Here is a 15,457-nt window from a genome sequence, read left to right as displayed (position 1 = left end):
TCTGGTTCAGGTCAATGACTTCATGACCATTACAAAACAGTGCTTTTAGGACACAGTGACACACAGTTCTGAATGGTAGCTTTCAAGAGAAAAATATTTGTCTAAAAAAAAAAAAACCTAGACAGAAATCCCCTTTGTTTTTATTTATTTATTGACTTATCTATTCATTTATTTATTCTCTTTTCCCTCTGGTGTACAGTGGGTTTAAACGTTGCTGGTTAGGTGATTGCTACTTTTGAATGGGAATGTAAGGAGTCTGCCAGAGGTGGCCGACCTAACATTGGCTGACAGTGTACAGACCTTGTGCAGCCTGCTACCTCTTTTGCTTTGTTGATATACAGACTATTTCTCAAGAACTAATCCACAGAACTGACAGATACCCTGTTGTTTGTTTTGGCATGTTGTCGAGATTCTTGACGTTCTCTTTCTTCGCTGGAGCCTTGGTGTACGTATCATGTCTCAGCATCTCCAGAAGTCAAGTTACTGACTCTGGAATACACGCTGAAATAGTATTAGCATTGACAAATGAACATACATGCATTCACAAATGTACACACACACACACACACACACACACATACACACATACACAAACACTCTCTCTCATACACACACACATTCACACACACACACTCTCATACACATATTAGGTGCAGTCCTCCTTTTACAGTCCTGTTTGGAAAAACTGAATCCACTAAAACCATGTCATAAATGGAGTTAAGATTCTGTACGCACAGATTTACAAACATGTGGTCGTTATGTTTAAGCTACACAGCATCTCGGTTCCTGTGAGGTTTTCTGAATAACTTGGCTTAATTTGAATGCATGTACTGCTGGAAAAACATGAGCGTAGCACCACCCAGTGATTATGAGGTATTGACATGGAGACCACTCTGTTTGTGATTAACCTTAGCCTCTTATCTCAATAAAAGTGAACTGAATACTCACAGCTGCAGAGCCATCACAGCCATGCAGCGCATTGATCACAGTTACCTTTCCACTGTGGGTCTTAGATGATCACATATGGACAAAAGCTGAGGCTTGTTTGTTTAATAAGCGAACCCATTGAATTATAACCGAACCAGAGCTGTCAAGAGCAATTCTGTTTATTTAGTGCCGAAGCAGACCTCCTTCATTCATTCTGTGGAGAAACTAAATTAGCGTTTGGTAATAATCAGAGCCCTGTCGTGTAACAGTGAAGGCCACAAATGACGACTGTATTGTTACTTTTCTACTCCTCATGAAAAAGTAATTATGAGTCACTGTGGTTATTCTGTTAGGACATAATTGCAATTTATTTGTACTGGGTGAATGTTTGAAGATGACAATAGTTTATCCATACGTAGAAATAAAACACTGCAAGAACTTGGTAGCCCGTCACGAGTGGCAGCAGAACCCAGAGTGAACTCTTTGATTTGTGGTGTGGTTCACAGACCTCTGAGAAAGGCCATGAATGAGGGAGGGGTCACGACTGAAAACTTCAAAGACTAATTTTAGGGTTGAGGGGGGGCATTAGAGGCTTGTGAAACAACAACAGGAACAATGACTGTGAAGAAAGGAGCAAAAAATAAAATAAAATAAACAAGATTGAGAACTGAGAACTGAGTTCAGTATAGTACTTGTTAATTAATACCGTGTCATGTGGTGTGACTGGTACAATAGGATCACAGTTTGTAAAATGAGATGAATATAATCGTAGTCGGAGATGGTGGAGAGGCGGAAGTTTCGGGGGTTCGCACTAAACGATCCGAACGGGAGAACGAGATGCAAAGAGATCGATCTGGCCAGGTCAGAGGGGTGGGACGTCGAAGGCATTGGGAACAGAACATGAGGAGAAAAGCAGCAACACGTTGGCTGTACTGACAAAGCCTTGACATGCAACCAGTGATGCTGAAATGTTTTGGAAGCAAAACACATGATATATGACTCTGCCAATAAGATCCACTGGGATAAGTTTTCAATGGTTCTCTTAAATGAGTGCTTATGGGACATAATTTTATTAGGAAACACTCCCACTTACATCAGAAGTGGTGGGAGAGAGAAGTAAGGTCCTCGAAGGACACAGCGTGGGGTGAAAGGGTACAGGACAGAGCGGTAAATGTATTAAACTCCATGTGGCAAATACATTCGGCACTGGATAAAAGAGTACAGTGCCAGATGGTGAGTATAATATTGTGCAAAGGCCTTTTTTTTTTGATGTTGTTGGAAACGTGTCCAGGACACTGTTAATGATAGGTGGTGTCTCTGTTGGACACCGACCAGAGATTCCTGTCTTTTACCGTTAAAATCATGCTTAATTCTTAGAGGAGTATCAATGGAATAGTTTCAAATGACCTCCAAGGAGCACGTGGTCGAGTGTGACCTACGGCCTAATCTTCACCCTAGCATGTGCCAAAGCCAGCGAGAACGCAAATAAATTCATCATTAAGTGAGGAATTGTGAAATGTTAAAACGACAGGCCACATATTTGAAACTGAATATATTACCAAGTTTAAACTCGGTACGTTCGTGTAGCTGTAAGCACATGATAAAAGTGCAGTGGGCTTTGACCTTCTACCGTGGTTCAGTAATTTCCCCTTTTCCTTCAGACTACCCATGTGTTCAAGAAATGTAAAAATCCGTTTGACAAGTGAAAACGTGACTTGAAATAACGCACTGTAGCCACACATGCATCGTGATTCACCATGTTCAAAAGTACACCAGGGATCCCCGAGTGTTGATATATGGGTGGCACGTCCACAAAAGAATAGCACCAGACAGTGGAGGTAAGAGATTAGCGTTAATATATATAAAAAAACGAGGATCTAAACAAACAGAAATGATTGTGCCAAAAACGATGTGTCAACACAGCGTTTCTCCACCCTGTTGTCAAGGACTCCCCTAATCTGTGTTTTTTTGTTTCTGTCTTGCACTAGCCTGCCTGACTCCAGTGATCCACAGCCTGATACCTCATGAATCAGCTCAACTGGATTTTTTTATTTTTTTTTAATTTTTGCATTTGCGTTCAGGCTTGCGCGGGCCTGAACGCAAACGTGCAGGGCAGAAGGTGTTCAGCACTTAGACATGAAGCCAGAGAGACATGACAACACATCCTGTCATTGATTCACGTTGCTATATGAACATACATGGTATATTCCACCAGATGTCTGAAAACAACCATTCCAACTTTTTGGTAATAAAAATAACAATTTCTCGATTTATTGTTCTCACTTGTGCACGAGACGCTCTTTACATTTCAGTCCTGTGTGACTTGATAACCAGCTCTTTGCTCGTAGTGGGAGTGGATTTTTATAACAGTAAATTCGGAGAGCTATAAAAGTCTGATGTCTTAAGGCTGCTCTAACAGTCAGGGCCTCTGCAATCTCACTTTCTTCCATTAATTATGGTTTTTACAAGTTATCAAAATACGTTCAGGATTTGCCTTTGCCTGCTCTAGATTCATACTAAAAATAATATAGACCCCTGTATAGAGGAATACTCTGCACAAAGGGCAGTGCCAGTAATCACCTCAGACATTTATTTTGTCTCAGATAAACGTATAAATACTCTTAAACTGCAATCCGCTATTAAAAGGCTCTGCTAAAAGGTTATGACAGCATCAAACATGAATTTCACTTTATACTTCCCTAGGCTTGTGAAAAGATTTAGCATCATATTGTTTTATTGTTTGGCACTTTTAAATGACTCACATTAGACAGTTATGACTGAATGAAGATTTACGAGGTCCTCGTTTATGAACCTGCAGGTGGAAAGTGAAACATGCATATCCAATGCTCTAATCACCTCCCTCCCTCCCCGCTGACTGTCCTCTGTGTCTGCTTTCTGTTTGTTTCTGTGTATCTGTCAAAGAAATATGTGTCTCTGCCTCTGCCTAACTCTGCAATAGAGAGCAGGCTGGAAGCTTTGTATTCCTCACGGCTCATGTGTTGGTTGCAGATTTACGGGCTGGGATGCAAAGATAACTAAGAATGTGTGAAGTGGGCTGGGTGTTCGCTGACAAGAGAACGACTCCTCGTACTCCATACTGTCTCTTTACATTTGGTTCAAGATGTCAAAACGGGAATGGTGTCAGTATTTTTACATTGCTTTTTGCTGTACGTAACTGAACATCCCCTGCACATTGTGATTACTGAAACAACACAGGATATGTAAAACAGTTAAAAAACAAAAAAATGGCATAAGCATTGTAGTATGAAAGTATGAGATCTTGACTATGCCTGAGGTCTTTGTGGTCAGTGGTATGTAACAAGTTTTATTGTGTAGTGGGATGCGTTATGTTTATTTTACTGTGAGTGGTTCTAAAGTCAGGGCTTTGGCGGCAGGATTTCAGCGTGGAAAGAGCGTCCTTGGGCTGAGGTAAAACATCTGGACTAGGAAAAGGCCCGAAGCCAGAAACTGTCAGCCAGTAAATTTGGTTTATCAATTTGATCTGGTACCCTGGGAAAGAGGAACAGCACGCCACCTTTTCAATTCGACTCTATATTATTTTCTGTCTCTCTCTCTCTCTCTCTCTCTCTCTCTCTCTTTTTCTCTCTCTGCCTCTCTTCTTCTGTCAATACACGTTAAAATATAGTATTTATAACATGCACATTTGTACATGCTTGTGCGACAGCGTGAATTCTCGCGTTTGCCCGTTGGTCAGTTTTAGGTGTGTGTTGTCATGTAATTGTCTGGGAATAACTTAAAATCCTCAGAGGATTAGCATTCGCATTTGACCCAGATACTTTCCCTGGATTTTAATGTTCTTGTAGAAATTATCTGTAGCATTTGGGCCTCATATTTCTGCTTCTTTTACAAGAGGAGGAACCAAAAGAGAAATCCTACAGGGACAGATATTGTGTAGTAAAAAAAAGAGACAAGGCGACTCTCTAAAAACAGACCCATCACCCAAAGCGCCCGAGACTTTATAGGGTCGTTTTCATTTTCATAAGAATGTCTGTAAGTTGACCGTATAATGAAACCTACGTTCAGAAAATATTTTGCCATCTGTTTGTAATTTTGTTATGTATGAGATCCCAGTGTACTGTGTCTATTGTAGCGACTGTTAACCAATCAAATGGAAAAGCGGTCTGAAAATAACAGTTATAGCAATTATTCATGAGACAAACATCACCCGAGTTAAAAGCAGCTACAGAAGGTCACGTCAAAAAAAAAAGAAAGAGGATATGACTCTTTCCTGTGATTATGATGCTCTATCTACTTTGAAGACTTTGCTGAGAGCAATGACCCCAAATGTTGTAATGACAGGGACAAAGACAGAGAAGGAAAAAAAGCAGAACTGCAGAGAGAGAGAGAGAGAGAGAGAGAGAGAGAGAGAGAGAGAAACGCTTTTTTTAATGTACACGTCGAACAGGTTTTTGCTGAGTTTTTTAAATGATAATCCCTTTTCCTTTCGCCATCCAGTATTAAATTGATGCAGTTGTCTTGTCTCTTGGGCTTGAAGGGATATTAAGGGCTGACTATCTGAGCTGTCAGAGCACAGAGCGGCTTGGAAACCATACACACGTGTTTGAGGGTGTGGCTGCATATGGTCCACATTTCTCCAAGCTGCACTGTTATTCCCAAGCCAAAGATGATAGAACCCACAAACACACAGAGACACACACACACACACACACACACACACGCACATCCACACGTACATGTACTAGTACACGTATGCGCACTCACATACAGACAAAACTGTTTAAAAAAATTAGGTTACATAAACTGTTATATGCAAGCATGGTGGGCCCATCTAATGTTTGTAATGGGAGTTATGGGGGAAAAACAGACATGATAAAGCTTCCACTAAATTAACCAAAGGAATTTAAACATCTTCTGTGTAAACTCCAAAATACACAAGCATTATTCTCCCTCTCCTCTGTGCTGTGTAATACTCCACCCCCCCCCCCCCCCCCCCCCCAACCCTAACCCCCCCCCCGGTCTCATACACTCCCTTTCTTCCTTTTATATACAGCTACTCCCCCCCCCTTCCCTCTCTTCTCTCTTTCTCTCTGTTTATATCCCATTACATGTAACCTCTAAACATCTCTTTCTTATCAAGGCCTCTCTCTAGCTTTCTCCTTACACACCCTTCCTTTGAGTCTATCTCACTGAAGCTTTCTCTCAGGATCCTCTGTAATTATACTGTTGTATTACAAAGCCGTTTGAACGGGGGTCACGTTCTCTAAAGGTCAAACCATAACACCGCTCACCCTCGTGGCCCTGTCTTCCTCTCGTCCTCAACCCCTTTCCTTTCACACGTTATAGCGCTCTCCCCACCTTTCCTTTTCTAAGACGCTGTCGTGGTTATTGTGGTTTCTAACTGTTTTTTGAGAAGTTGTCTGTCGGAGTCTGAGGGGTTAGACGCCGATTCCCAATTTCTTTGTGCATCTGAGCTGGCAAACACTCTTGAGAACTTTTCCTTCTCTCTTACTTCACGTCATAAATAACGGGTTCGAGAACTCGTAACCCTTAAAAAAGTGAGAGACAAAGCGATCTGTGTGATACACCCTTCACTGTTTTCCGAGCTATGGCTACAAGGGTAAGCTGGAACTGGCACGAACATTGATTTCCATACGTGCTTTAGTCACAGAAATTCAAGCCATTCTTAGGGTCCCAATGATGCAGTCTTCTCCAGCTGAGTATTTACTGAGAACAGCTGGGTATAATTAGCTTTATCAGTCTGCTAAAGCCAGGAGAAGACAGGGAGAGAGAGAGAGAGAGAGAGAGAGAGAGAGAGAGAGAGAAGCACCAAACTGGATTTGAAAAACACGTCTCTGTAATATTTCTTGTTTTTGAAAAAAAAAATGTTCAGTAAGGTTTCTGTCATTCTCATGATGGCATCAGTTGCCAAGATCATTTAAAACACACAAAAAGAAAACATACTCCATCTGTTCAGATCCATCTGCTTTTACTACAATGCCTGCACTCGCAACCCGTGGAACAAATGTGGACTTCACCACTCTGAGGAAGGTGTTGTCCTCCACAAATAAAAGCAACATGAGTCCTATTATGAGGTGAATCATCCTCTGAATGATAAACAGCAACGGAATGCTTCTATCTCTCATTGCCATCGACAGCAATAAAATAAAATTGCTTTGAACGTGTATGCGCTATGCTGGGTGTGGATTTTAAAGCAGTTAAAAGTGTGTCTCTGAGTGGGTCTGCGCTGTTGTTCTGCAAAAGCGTCTTTGCAGAAACAGTGATGTTGCAGAGTTATGTATGCATTAATGTTTAAGCAAAATGTTTAGCATCTTTTTTTTTTTTTTTTCTCGTTAGCTGGTGTAGATCAATACGGACTACTATGAACAAGACACAGCTCTAGCCTCCCCACCCCCCCCAACCTCCCCCCCCCCACACACACACACAGACACAGACACACACACACACACACATACACATACACACACACACACACACACACACACATTAAACACGCAACTCATGCTTCGGTGTTTTAGATCTTCAAACCATTACATTGAACACTGGGTTAGTCAGTGCCATATACATTGTCTCACAGTTGTAGTCAGTTAGCAGTATGGGGTTAAGCTAGCATTCTGGATCATTGTGCATTCACTTGGATGCTAGCGCGAGGAGACTACACTATCAGACGGAAACCAGAGATGTAGCGCGACTCCTTCCAGATGTTGGATTCTCCACAGTTTTCGGGTCGTCTCTTACACTGGTAGCAGCGACGGTACTGCTGACACTGGTCTATTAGTAGCTGACTGCCGGCCCTGCGGGTCAGAACACACAAAGCTGTGGGGTGCTGTTTTGGAAAATTTTGGAAAAGCAAAATAATGGTAACATTTTGAAAAAAAAAAACAAAAAACAGCAATAACACAGAATCTCTGAGAATCAAAACTTCTTAATCCACTTCCTCTTCAGCTAGTACTCGGGTGTGTGAATAAGATCCTTCCTGTGACGTTTATGTAAGTGAACAATCCATAGCTTCCATCTACACCCAACAATTCTTCTTCTCCATCACGCTCCCTCCCTCCCCCCTCCGTCCCTCCCTCTCTCTATCTCTCTCTCTCTCTCTCCCTCTCTCTCTCTCTGTCTCTCTAACCTGATGAAATCTTTCTCCTCCTGGTCTCGGTGGTGTTTCAGGTTTGCGCTGTGGCTCCATGTGTTCTCTAAAGACGTTCTTAAATTATGCAGCTTGTCATACTGATCGATCCTGTCCTCCATCAGCCTGCCGAAAAGAGGGAGAAACGACACAGAAGAGGAGGATGAAGTGGAGAAGACGGAGAATTAGGATATGAGCAGAGGGTGATTTGTAGGGGGATGAGAGGGGGTGCCATCCCCCTTGGTAACCTGCCATCCCCCTATATTCTTCATAGAGCAATGTCAAAGACCACTGGGCCATCCCTCCTGTTAAAAAATAACAAATCGCCTACTGGATATGAGCATCCTTCCATTATTAATAATGCTACTCTTTAAACAAAAAGGGACTCACATAAATCTCTAATCAGCACAGGACCTCTGTCATTTGTGACCATATCTCTATTTAAAGGTGGGATATTTCAAGAGTGTCACAAATTCCTGTTTGGACTGAACTCATTAGATCAGGACAGACAACATAGTGAGAGTGATACGGCATCATACTGCAATGTCTTTGTATTTACAAACTTTAGACATGTTTGTTTGAGGGCAGCTCAAACAAATCCAAAAGCCATTCCTCTGACACCATGAGACCATTATGTGTTCTCTGTTTCACGTGGTGAGAGAGAGAGTCATTTGGTATGACGCTAACAGCTTTGACTTATCAACACATTTCATTTTTTTTTTTTTGATCCAATTTCTCTTTAAGCCAAACGGTCTAGTTTTAATAATCTACATGCTTTGTGCAAAATGAACATGTATCCCTATGTTTTCCCTTCTGTTTCTGCTTGCTTCAGTCCCAAACACACATACACACACACACACGTACACATATACACATAAACTCTTACACACACGCACACACACACGCGCACGCACGCACACACACACACACACACACACACACACATAAACACACACACACACACACACACATAAACACACGCACACACACACACACACACAAACACACATACACCACACTCACTCCTTGCGGTTTCTTTGCAGCATTTCTCCCTCTCTCTTGAGTTCGTCCAGACGGTTCAGGAGCGCTTCCCTCCTCTTCTGGTTGGCCGTGTCCACCTGCTCTTTAAACACGATCTCAGCTCTTTGCCGCTGCTCAGCCATCATGACTGGGTTACAGTCCATCGCCCCAAAAATGGGCCCGTCAGAATCTGGCTGGCGAGCGGGGATCCCCTCCTCTCTGTGCTCCATCTGGGACAGACAAACAGACACACACACACACACGCACACACACACACACACACACACACACACACACAAACACACACTGGTCAATAGTAACCAAACTGAGTTAAGTAACCACCTTGTGCTAACAGTCCAAGTCTCCCCTTTTGTCTTTTTTTGTCCTCTTTCGATCCCAAGATCTCGTTCCACTTTTGCGGTTTGGAAACATTCTTTTCGATTTTTCTGTACATTTCTCATGATGAGCTTTCTCTTTCTCTCTCTCTCTTTCTCTTTCTCTTTCTCTCTCTCTCTCTCTCTCTTTCTCTCTCTCTCTCTTCCTCTCTCTCTCTCTCTTTCTCTCTCTCTCTTTCTCTCTCTCTCTCTCTGACCTTAAAAAGTTCCCAGTCTTGTTTGGTTTCAGCGTGTGAGTGGATGTTTTCATGATTGGCTGGAACACAAACCCTTCTCCACCCCCCCCACTTTCCTTTCCCAGCCTGTTTTAAACACATGTCAGTCAACTCTAAGATTCCTCTTTGAACTGCTTTCTCCACACATATATCAATTAACCTTACACCCAGCATTTTTAAGCCATCTACACCCGAGTAAAGAACGAACATAAAGGTATCAGTCAACGGTAGGTTGACCTGACCGTGGCCACTGAAGCAGTTCATGGTTTGATTGGTGTGATTTATTCTCTTTCCAGTGGAGTGGAAACATTCATTCGGGTGGGTATGTGAAATGTAGTGAAATTATATTGGCTTGTTACAATTATATTGGCTCCTTACCTGTTCATCTAGAGCATCCTGATACTCCTTGACCTTTTGAAGCTTCTGGTGAAACCGTTTGGCTTTCTGTGAAGCAATCCTGATGAAAACATTATTAATTAATAGTATATTTCATTAGACTATATAAAAATACAAGTAACACACACACACACACACGCATATTCAGTCAGTCCCATCGGACTGTAAGGAACAATGAAAAAGACAGAGAAATGGAGCCATGTATTGGATCAAACATTACACACACACACTCACATACGCATGCACGCACGCACACACTCACTCACTCACTCGTTGGCAAGTTGGACCTGGTGCTGACGGTCTACAGTAGCCTGATCTTGTTGGCTCTGGAAATGCTGATTTCTGCGCAAGGTCGCCTGCTCCATCAGCTCCTGCATGTAGCGCTGCTGTTTAGGCAGTCGTGGAGGGGTACACGGGCGGCTTCTGAATATGTAGGAGCTCTAAATGTGTGTTTTGTATAAGAAAGTAGATCAAAATTAAATTCAAATTCACATTTATTTCTGAGAGTTGATGTTGTGTAGATTGTTCTTGGCCGATTCTGGGTATGTAAAAACAACACGACACATGAAAAATAAACTTACTATGCGTGTGTGTGTGTGTGTGTGTTTGTGTGTTTCACTCACGTGGAAATCGGAGGGACGGGCACCCCTCTTCCCCCTCAGAGCCTCTGCCACTCCCAGGTTGAATGCTGCCACTTTCTGGGTCTCTACACGCATTTGAACTCTGTCTGCCTGTTGGTCACAACACTATGATCTTTCCTGAACTTTTAAAATTCTCATTATGTTTTGTTAATTGCCTCTCTGTCTGTATGAATAATTCAAAGGAGGCATTTCTGGTCCTATTTGATTTGCATAGTCATTAGTTTGTTCATTTTGTTGTCTCATTCTGTGTACATGTCTGTCTTGGCACAGTATCGATTTTTGTCCTGTCCTTTTTTTTTTGTATAAGCGTGTTTGTTAGTATGTTCAAGGGCACACCCGCTCTTTCTGTAGGTACTGCTGTTCTTTCTGAAGCTGATAGTAGAGTAGCACCCTCTCCTCTTCCAGGTCCTGTCTCCGTCTCTCCTCAGCCAGGTAAACAGGGATGTTACGCTGGGCACGCTGCATGCACAGATAACACAGCTCCTACAAATAGAGAACACATACATATACACACACAAATACACACACACACACACACACCCAAAAGAAATGATAAATAGATAAGTTTTTTCCAGACAATCTGCCAAAGAAAAAGCACTCTCTTCAACTTAGCACATATGCACTTTTTTATTTAACAACTATACTTTAATTAACAAACATTTCCCCTCTTTACGAATGCAATTTTCAAAAAGGGAAGTCAAAAATGAAATCATGTGAACAACAGACAAAACAATAACTGAAGTAAGTTCCTAAACACAAAACCGACAACACGCCTCTAACAACAAAGACTCTACGTTCTGTACATTTCAGGGAAGAAGGTAAAGTGTGAGCTCTGTTCTTTCTCTTCCTGTTATCAAAGACAAACTCACCTGCCCGGCACGCGTATGGTCAGGGCAAGCTCGGCTTGGGGAAGCGTCTGCCCTCTTAACTTCTTTAAGGGCGCCCTCTAATGGCTGTGAGGTTGTAGCACAGCTATTTATGAGACAGAGGAGTGGGTGTGTGTCATGTGAAATTCCTCAATGATCAGTTCAGTTTTCACTGCTTTGCTAACAGTCAATAGCAATAAATGAGGGAAGCTAACATTGTTGCACTGATCAAAAGTCACTAGAATTTCAGTAAAGCAATCAATCAGCCTTTCAAGATCAATGACAGAGCTGGAACATCAAAATGTGGTTAATGACATTAATAAATGAAAGAAAATAAGTATCTTAATTCCTTCTTAACTTTGTCATTTTAAATATCACATCAATATCCCTATTAGCATACATGCCAAGTTTAGAAATGAACAAAAATGAGAGTAATGAAATATTTACAGAACTGGAAACTGGTTTACATGGAACTTTGTGACTTAATCTAAACGCAGCACATAAAACGTTTTTAATTCTAACTTTCACAGTCTCATATATATTTTCTTAGTCTAATGCTGTAGTGAACCTGGGCACTGTCAGGCTGGAGAAGGTGAGACTGAATGGTAATCTCATACCATTCAATGACTGTGCTGTCAGGGTTAGCCCTGCATGCTAGATGTGAGGATGAGTATGTGTCAGTGGGGCTTTAGCATTTTTAATGCAGTCTGGAGCTCTGGCCGTCTCTCTGTCTGATATGGAAGGCTGCTGACACCCACGTTAATAAACATCCCTGTCCTAACTGTAACTCAGGTTTCAGTGGCCTAATACGGCTATGGCCAACCCGGGGGTGGAAGTGCTTTCTGTGTGTTTGTGTGTGTGTGTGTGTGTGTGTGTGTGTCTGTGTGTGAGTGTGTGTGTGTGTGTGCGTGTGTGTTTGCATGTGTGCGTGTGTGTGTGTGTGTGTGCGTGCGCGTGCACAGGGCAGTGACAAACAGACAGTCTGTTTGTTTGACGATCTTCTGCTGACAGATGAGCACTTGCAGAGACTTTGCATGATTGATGCAGTACCCAGGGGGCCGTAACACAAGCCCCCCAGCTGAGATGCTAGCTCTCTGGTGGAGCGTTCAAACAGAATGGGTGTTTCTGAATTACTCTGAATACCAAATGTATGGAAATGCAATAGGAGAAAAATTCCAGCTCATACCATACAGGTCTAAATACTATTAGTGTTTAAAAGCCAAACACCAATGAACCATGCCCTCTGTATGTTGTGGCTTGTCTTGCACAATTTGATGACAGTTGATTGTTATAAAGTTGATGACAATGGGCATGTATTAGATATACAACCCAACACGTAGCATAGAGCACCTGCTGGAGCTGTGGCTGACCACTTCTTATCACACAGACCAGTGGTTCCATACCTCTCCACACCTTCGGCTGGAGCCTTTCCTTCCAGGTCCTCGATGGAGCTGATCCCATTCACTTTGGCTAAAGGTAAAGTCTGACGCGTCTTGGCTCGTGACTTGGGTCGTGACTTGGGTCGTGTGGAGCGTTCCATTTCTGAGGCGCATAGGCAAATGTCAAGCATCAACTCAAACTCAAGTTTCAAATCAACCTTTGACAAATCAGCCGGAGTAATTATGAGCTACACTCCTTCATTTTGTTATTATAATCCATATTATATTCTTAGTCAAAGTAATGTATGAAGGATTTAACCAGATTTTGAATTTTTTCAAACATAATGTTAGACTAAGTTTATAAAGTGCTTCTACACAGAATAAGCCATAACCTTAAGTAGGTACAGACCATTAATCAAACCGGTTGTCAATAGCACGTGGTTTACAGAACGTGTATCTGACATGAGAATCTCTTGTCGAATTACCTCCTTCATTCTCTTCCCCTCCTCCAGGCTCAGAGGGCAAAAAGCATGTCTCCTCCTCTTTCTCGTTTTCAGGCCTCTTTGTGGAGATTTTGGGAAGAGCAATGGTATTACCTGTTCTCGGTCTATGCGGGCTGGAAACTCTCCCTGATACAAGAGAGCTGCTAGTTCCCGGTCGCTAACAAACAAATGAACAAAGAAAGATCCATGACATCACACACAGTGACTGACCGCAAATGTACTGCAAACCGGCCATAAACCCATTCCCTGACAGAACTACGGTGACCCACGTTGATTAGGGCCATGAGGAGCCGGCCGGTGCCATCCATGGCCGAGATGAAGTCCCGGTAGAACTTCATTTTGACCTTGCTATGGCGGAAAGATAGGATCCCGATGTTTGTGAAGGTGAAGAGGACGGAGCGTCCAGAGGCCACAGCGCGTCGCAGCAGGAGCAGAGTCTCTCGAACGCAGCCCTCCACTGTGTCTCGGTCAAAGGGACTATCCACAGCCAAGGTGGTGAAGTTCAGCATCACCACTGGCACGTCCCCTGCTACGACACCAAATACCTCCACCGTTACAGCTCTCCATCAGGCTCTTACTTATATACAGTGTCTTTTAGTCTCACATGACTGGAACCATTCACTGTCTGTATGTTAATCTAAAAAAAATATAACTGTCTGCATCTGCATAACAGATCACTACTTATTAATTATTGCTCATTATTACTGCTTTGTTAACCTCCACTATCCTCTAGATACTGTGCATCAGTTACAAAAGAATGACTAGACAAATTTAACTTAAATTAATTTTTAAAGGGAGCCATACACAGAACTAATACAGAGTGGGAGAGGAGTTTTTCATGGACTAGGTTGAGAGATCGATTGGATTACTTCTACATACTACATCAAGAGCTCTTCATATGGTATAGTGTGAAACTGCCATTTAGTTAAACCCCCTAATCTGTGTCTAAGTGCACTTAAGTGTAAGTCACCTGCAGCTAAAGGTTTGACCTGTTTTAGGCCACAAGACCGAGAGAATTTCTCAGACAACAGGAAGATTGGTCTCTGGATGAGAATATGCTTGTTTCCCACATCCAGCTTTTGTTGAGAGAATGTGAAAGTTCCCAGTCCAACGATGTGTACCCCCTGAGGAGCAAGTTTCACCAGTAAAATAAATTGTTGTTAGATGACAAGATCTCTGACGACCATTTCAGTGTTTCATTATAACGTCATGTTGAAAAGGCCCACGATAAACTGATCTTGATTTACTTAAACTGTGTTTTCACTTTTCTTTTCTCTGTTTGAAACAGGTTGACGCAAGCTGTTGATTGGGATGCTACGTGAATACAGCTATATGAAATTTACTATTGCGTAAATCATTTGGTCTCACCTTTTGCACGGACATCTGTCGCTCAATAAAAGACGACACATTTAACCAAATGCTATCCACATCTGCGAAAAAGTAAAGCAAATTCGAGTGCGTTAAAGAATATAGCACATTTTCACTTTTGTCACTTTCTGCGTTTGATTACAGAATAAGAATTCTCTCAATTTTCACCGTAACATATACTCGCTCTACTCGCTGATATTTCGTTACAACTAAATACGAGAAAGCTCTGAAAATTAGAGAAATAGACTTTACCGTTCTCAGAAAGCTTGGCGAGAGATGGAAAGGCATTCCGTTCAGCCTCTGACACCACCGAGAGCAGAACGCCGGTCATGGCGTGAGTTGACACAGTTATGGAAAATACAGAATCTGCAATTAACAGAAACCAGAGGCTTCATAAGAGCCTAAGTTCTGTCCACTACTCTTCACTTTCGTGTACTTAACTCCATTGTGTCCTCTCGTCGGTAGGCTGATAAATCTCGATGGAGGAATGCGCCCCCTAAATCGAGTTTGTTAGGACACTTGACCTTGTTGCTATGGGAAAATATGTCACAATAGACGCACATTCTCTGCGCTGTGACAACATTTCTAACCTACCACAAGTTAAACTGGTTGAAAACTGAA

At 42.3% G+C, this 15,457-nt stretch overlaps 1 protein-coding gene across 1 annotated transcript; it reads right to left on the bottom strand.

Annotated features, from left to right (window-relative positions):
• Positions 1 to 7,582: 7,582 nt before the first annotated feature.
• LOC115816010 (coiled-coil domain-containing protein 81-like) lies at positions 7,583 to 15,167 on the bottom strand. Its single transcript, XM_030778980.1, is given in 14 exon segments — positions 7,583 to 7,721; positions 8,054 to 8,179; positions 9,077 to 9,303; positions 10,062 to 10,140; positions 10,350 to 10,519; positions 10,703 to 10,810; positions 11,057 to 11,203; positions 11,590 to 11,692; positions 12,990 to 13,128; positions 13,451 to 13,625; positions 13,738 to 13,997; positions 14,439 to 14,642; positions 14,812 to 14,898; positions 15,089 to 15,167. Coding segments are annotated over 14 exon segments (2,043 nt in total).
• Positions 15,168 to 15,457: the final 290 nt, after the last annotated feature.

The sequence above is a fragment of the Chanos chanos genome, chromosome 7 (assembly GCF_902362185.1).
Source record: "Chanos chanos chromosome 7, fChaCha1.1, whole genome shotgun sequence".
NCBI classification, from domain to species: domain Eukaryota; kingdom Metazoa; phylum Chordata; class Actinopteri; order Gonorynchiformes; family Chanidae; genus Chanos; species Chanos chanos.
This window is presented reverse-complemented; position numbering and strand designations above follow the sequence as displayed.